Source organism: Octodon degus, unplaced genomic scaffold, assembly GCF_000260255.1.
Source record: "Octodon degus isolate 3935 unplaced genomic scaffold, OctDeg1.0 scaffold00379, whole genome shotgun sequence".
NCBI classification, from domain to species: Eukaryota; Metazoa; Chordata; class Mammalia; order Rodentia; family Octodontidae; genus Octodon; species Octodon degus.
In genome coordinates, this window is record NW_004524955.1 from 409,787 (window position 1) to 415,366 (window position 5,580).

The following is a 5,580-nucleotide window of genomic DNA, read 5'->3' on the forward strand; positions in this document are numbered from 1 at the left end:
GAGTTTACCTAAATATACAATCTGTACATTTAGCTCCATGATGCAGCTGGAGACTTGGAGGTCTGTGTGGGGGACAAAGCCACATGATCTTGGCAAGAGCAGCCCTCGAGAAGAAACAGACTTTGAAATAAATATTCCAATGCCTTGAGGAGAGCACACTCCAAAACCACAAGAGATTAGAAAAGGCCCTTTTGCCTACTCCCTGCAGGCCAGGCAGCACTGGGAGATCCTGCAGGCACTGACAAGGAGCGCAAAGGGACTGAACGCCGGGAAGCACGAGGCCACAAGCACAGAGCCGTTCACTGACCACTGGCCGCGATTTGTGAGCAGAGTCATCCAAATGGTCAAAATAATATAGACTGAATACAAGGTAGCGAAGGAGCTCACCAGGACCAGGATGGTGCGTGTGGCTCTGGCCTCGTGGGAAGGCCTCGGGGAGAGGCTGTGGCTGCGGATGTGCTGGACACGCTGCCTGTGCCTGTGCAGGAGCAAGACCATGGAGCCGCTGGCCCAGGTCATGAGGATGAGACTCATTAAGTTAGGGAAAAAATATAAGACGGAATATAATAGGCTATATTCTTGTGGCATTATCCAAGAACAATAGTCATTGTTTTCTCTGCTGAGATTTTTCTTACTCAGTGGACCATTCACTATCAAAGGAAGAAATGAGTTTATTGAGAGATGTAGGATCCAGCACATGAAACAGCAGAAGGCAGTAAACCTCAGGGATCTGATCTTGAGTTCCATCCACTTACAAAAATGGGGGTTGAGCTTAATGGCCTGGAAGCCACTGAAGAGGCAGGCGGTACTGAAGGACACTCCAGTGCCCACTCTGTAAAAGTAGAAGACAAGTTTGCACCCAGCATCGTCCAGGAAATGTTCCCATCCCATAGTTGCCAGTGTCTGAGGGACACCTTTGGAGAAAAGAACCACCAAATTGGCCAAGACCAGTTGATAAAGAATCAAATCCGTGGGCCTCAAGTGATGTCCAGTGAGCAAAGTGAAGTTGTACAGACAGAGAAGGGAGGAGTTTCCCATCAGGCCAAGTCCTGTCTGCGTAAGGAAGAGAATCTCCAAATTCAGTTTGGCAGAGCACATCCTATGAGTCTGCAGAGGGACCTGGCTTTAAGTCAGATGAATGAGGAGTTACACAGATGGCAAGGAACTTTATCACAGTCACTGAGTCCCTCGCTTTCAGTACTTAGTGTATTCACAGTATTCTTATATTAAATGGACACAGAGTTTTGCCCGAACGCAAAAGCAGTGCAGTGAGGAGCTGTGCTGCCGTCGCCTCTGCATCTGCTTCCGGGTGAAGGACGTACATCAGGGTGACCTCAGCCACAGGGCTGAGCGAGGGGCGCTGTGTGCGCTGCTGCCGGCTGTTCTGCCCCACGCTTTCTCCATATAAAGGCTACAAACGACAAGTGCAACATGGGACCCCACTTTTATGAAACTACAAGGATACACATATAGAAGAAATCCCAGAAAAGTAGAAATGAAGTTTATGAGTTGACCTGATTTGAAGTTTGACTAGCACAAGTATCTTACACAATTATTGAAAAATATTAAGTACATTGCTTATCAAAATCAGTAGGGCAGGGGATTTAGTTCAGTGGCACAGCACCTGCCTGCCAGACATAAGGTCCTGAGTTCAACTCCCAGTACCAAAAAATGAAAAACAATAATGCTCCAGATAAAATGAAAATCTGAGTCTGATTATACATCACTGTGGTGTTCTGTGCATACTTACCAGAAATAGTTCACATGACTTTACAAAATATTTCTCTTGTCTTCAATAAAGCAGTGTAGACACTGGAAACAGCTTTGCAGCTTTATCCCAAGTACTAGGACTATAATATCTTTTTTTTTTTTTACTAAAAAAATACAAAGCATCTTGAAAACAAATAGTGGTACTGGATGTATGAGAAAAACCCTGCAGGTGTTCTTCAAATTTCTCAAGCAAAAAAGCCAGGATGCTCCAGAGATATCAGGTGTATTTGGAGATGACACATAATTCAACTTGGACAGAAGAGATGCCGCCGCTGCAGCAGCACTGGGCGCAGAGGCGCAGGGGGGCCGGGCGCTTCCTCGCCTAACCTTTGCACTCTGTGGGCACGATCGGAATCATCACTTCAGGTTTATGACTCAATGATCAGGTAAGGGCTCAAAGGACAGCTTCAGACCACTCAGGAAAAGGCCCCATGGTAGAACCGAGCAATGCAGGACACTCAGGAAAGGAGGGGAAAGGCCGGCGAGACGGCTTAGTGGACTAAGCGCCTGCTTTGGCAAGCGCGGGGACCAGAGTGTCCCACATGCTGCACCCCCGGGGCGCGCTGAGCCTGCGCAGGAGCCACGCGGCGCTGCACGCCTGTAACCCCAGTGCTGAGGAGGCTGAAAGTAGGAGGATCGCTATGAGTCCAAGCCGCACAGTGACAGCCCATACCAAATACATAAAAGAAAAAGCAAAGAGAGGAGGGAAACAGCAAGAAGGTATGAAAGAGAATGCTGGAAGGGTTTCACAAAGCAAGTAGTTTGGGGCCGAGGGAATCAGAAATCTTAAAGTTGGTTGCACAGCTAGGTGTATGACAAGAGCCTGTGAGCCTTGAAGTTGTGACACGTCTTAATTGTTGTCTTATTAATAATACAAAAACTGCGGGGCAGGGAAGGACCAAACTTCCCCTGATTGTCAGGAGCTGTGGAGGCAGCTAAATCAGTAGCACCAATCCTTAGAGAAGGATGCTACGTGTCTGTCCAAGAGGCTCTCGGTGAGAGTAAAATGCTTGCTACTTTATAAAATAAACTTAGAGGGTATTCTGAGCGACAGATTAATAATACGATGAAAATAATATAGCTCTTCTCTCTCTCTACTACCGTTATCCACACATTTTCCTGATAAACTTTAAGAATCAGCAACGTGGGGAAAAGAAACTTTCTTTTTCTTTCAATAAAGGCCACCATCTTCTAATAAGGACAGAATTTTTTTTATTTTTCAGAGTCTCCCTACACAGTTTAGACTCAGAGTGGCCTTCCTGTGTCAGCCTCCCCAGCACCTCAGAACCTGGTTTCAGGGCCAGCGGGGCACTCCAGCATGGCGTGCAGTACTGGGGATCGAACCTTGCCCTTGCCAGACACGCACTTAAACTACCAAGCTATCTCTCCAGCTCAGGACAGTAATTTTAGAAAGGTTTCTACAGACCCCCTGAGCCCCGGGTGCTTTCCATTGAAAACAACAGAGAGAGCGGAAGCTTTTGCCATCTGCTGGACAGCTGGGAACCCCCCACCTGTCTTCTCAGGTGTCCTGTACCTGTGGGGTACTGCCTGTGACATGCACACTGTGAGCCTGCTGTTAGGCAGGAATGAGTGAGCGTAACTTTGGAGAGGGCCATGGTGGTGGAGAGAGGCGAGCCACCATCCTGCAGAGGCTGCAGCACCTTCAGACCAAGGGTCTTCTAAAATAAATCTGTCCTGAATATATTTGCATGTGTGCGTGTTCACTGCCTTGTGTCCCACTGCCTGGAGTCTCTTGGCTGGAGTCTTTTTTGGGCCCCGAGCCCACCTGCCTACCTGCTCACCTGCCCACCTGCCCACCTGCCTACCTGCCCACCTGCCTACCTGCCCACCTGCCCACCTGCCCACCTGCCACCTGCCCACCTGCCCACCTGCCCACCTGCCACCTGCCCACCTGCCACCTGCCCACCTGCCCACCTGCCCACCTGCCCACCTGCCCAGATCAGTACTTTCCTGAGGGAGTGCAGTTGCGGTGGACAGATTTGTCAGCCAAAGACTCAGTGCCAGTGACGTAGCACAGCTGGGAGCCTCAGAGGCTCTGCAGTTTATGAATTGACCTGATTTGCAGTTTGACTAGCACAAGTATCTTATTTCAATAATTAATTGAAATATTAGTTATATTTCATCTTGTGTCACTCCATCCATAATCTGTCCGTTTGCAGTAGCAGCCTGTAGTAAGAGCTTGGTCCTGCAGAGAGCCCGCAAGGACAAGACCCCGACGCAGCTCTGGGAGACGGCTGCGGGGCCTGGAGCCAGGCTGGCCCGGAGCACCAGGAGAGCCGAGGAGCTGAGCAGCCCGGCGGCAAGCAGAGCGCAGGGCGTTGCCTGACACCGAGAGTCAAGCGCGTAACTGAGCAGCTATGAAAACCCTCAGTCCAGAAGGAATAGTGGAAGCTTGCTCGGGCGTTTGCCACGGATCGTTGGACCACCGAGTGGAGGGATCAGAACAAGTACAGTTTGCAGTCGCCCAGAACGAGCCAAACAACCAAGCAGAACCCCACAGCACTTCTGCCCACCTTCCTGGTGACCCTCGTCCAGGCGGAGGGACTCAGGTGGCATTATCAGGTGTAGAAAGATGCCTCCGATAAAGGAGGATTGATCAGTATTAATATTTGCAATCTGCCCTTCCTGTGACCTGAAATATCATACATTGGGGGTCAGACACTTTCTGTTAATGGAGTGCAGCCTGCCCAACGGGAAGTGGGGGGAGGGAGCCCCAGGAAATCCTGTCATTCCCGTCACGGCTCCGTGCTAGAAGAGGGAAGGGCAGAGGGAGACGGAGACGGAGGCTTGCTCACTGGTCCCCACGCTCCCCGTCTGCTCAGGCTTCTCCTGGGTGCAGACGCAGCTGGCAGATCCCCAGCACGAGCCGCACAGCCCCGGGCGCACAGTGGCGCCCCTTCTGGCCACTCGCGTGGCTCTTCTCCAAGCACCTCCCAGGGCTCCTCTCCAGTGCCCTCTCCTCTGGCCTAAAGTGGGAAGCTGACCGAGCGAGGGTATGAAGTGTCCTGAAGCGCCGAGTGCCTGTGCCCCATGCTTCTCCTTGTCTGTCTGACCCAGTTTTACACATAAATGGTCCTCCATTGCATACCAGTGCCTTAGAATTCTCAAGAATCAAACTCTGCACTTTCATTCGAGAGTGTAAAAGTGACCGTAGGTCCGGCACAGCTGTGTGCTTCTCTTTTTCTTTCATTAGCGCTCTCTGTCTGCTCAGCTCCCACCACCACTACTGCTTTTGGTGCAAGGTCCTACCTGTTCGATGTAAGGTCCCGCCTGTGGGTTGCCGGCCCTCCTGGCGGGTCTCCTTAAGAATTCCTTGAAAGCTCTTTTGGAGACTTGCACACGCACGGATGTTTTTCAAGGATCATCTCCTCTCCCCAGCAGCCGCTGTCACCGCACTCATGGGTTAAGTGATAATCACTTCCCGGCCAGCAGGCGAGGTCCCTTTGCGCTCCTTGTCAGTGCCTGCAGGATCTCCCAGTGCTGCCTGGCCTGCAGGGAGTAGGCAAAAGGGCCTTTTCTAATCTCTTGTGGCTTTGGAGTGTGCTCTCCTCAAGGCATTGGAATATTTATTTCAAAGTCTGTTTCTCCTCGAGAGCTGCTCCTGCCAAGATCATGTGGCTTTGTCCCCCACACAGACCTCCAAGTCTCCAGCTGCATCACGGAGCTAAATGTACAGATTGTATATTTAGGTAAACTCAGCTTTCTCATTCTAACTCTTACAGTGCTCCAGAGGAGGGCAGGTGGGTGTGGAGTTCAGAACATTTGAAAATATAATTATGTTATATAATT

General features: G+C 50.5%; 1 protein-coding gene across 1 annotated transcript in view; it reads right to left on the minus strand.

The window, feature by feature from the left end:
• Positions 1 to 195: 195 nt before the first annotated feature.
• The window catches only part of LOC101578781 (vomeronasal type-1 receptor 1-like), a 7,627-nt gene continuing 2,242 nt past the window's right edge, over positions 196 to 5,580 (minus strand). The window contains 3 exon segments of the mRNA XM_012513232.2: positions 196 to 966; positions 968 to 1,053; positions 1,249 to 1,411. Of these exon segments, the coding sequence (XP_012368686.2) occupies positions 196 to 966; positions 968 to 1,053; positions 1,249 to 1,411 (1,020 nt within the window).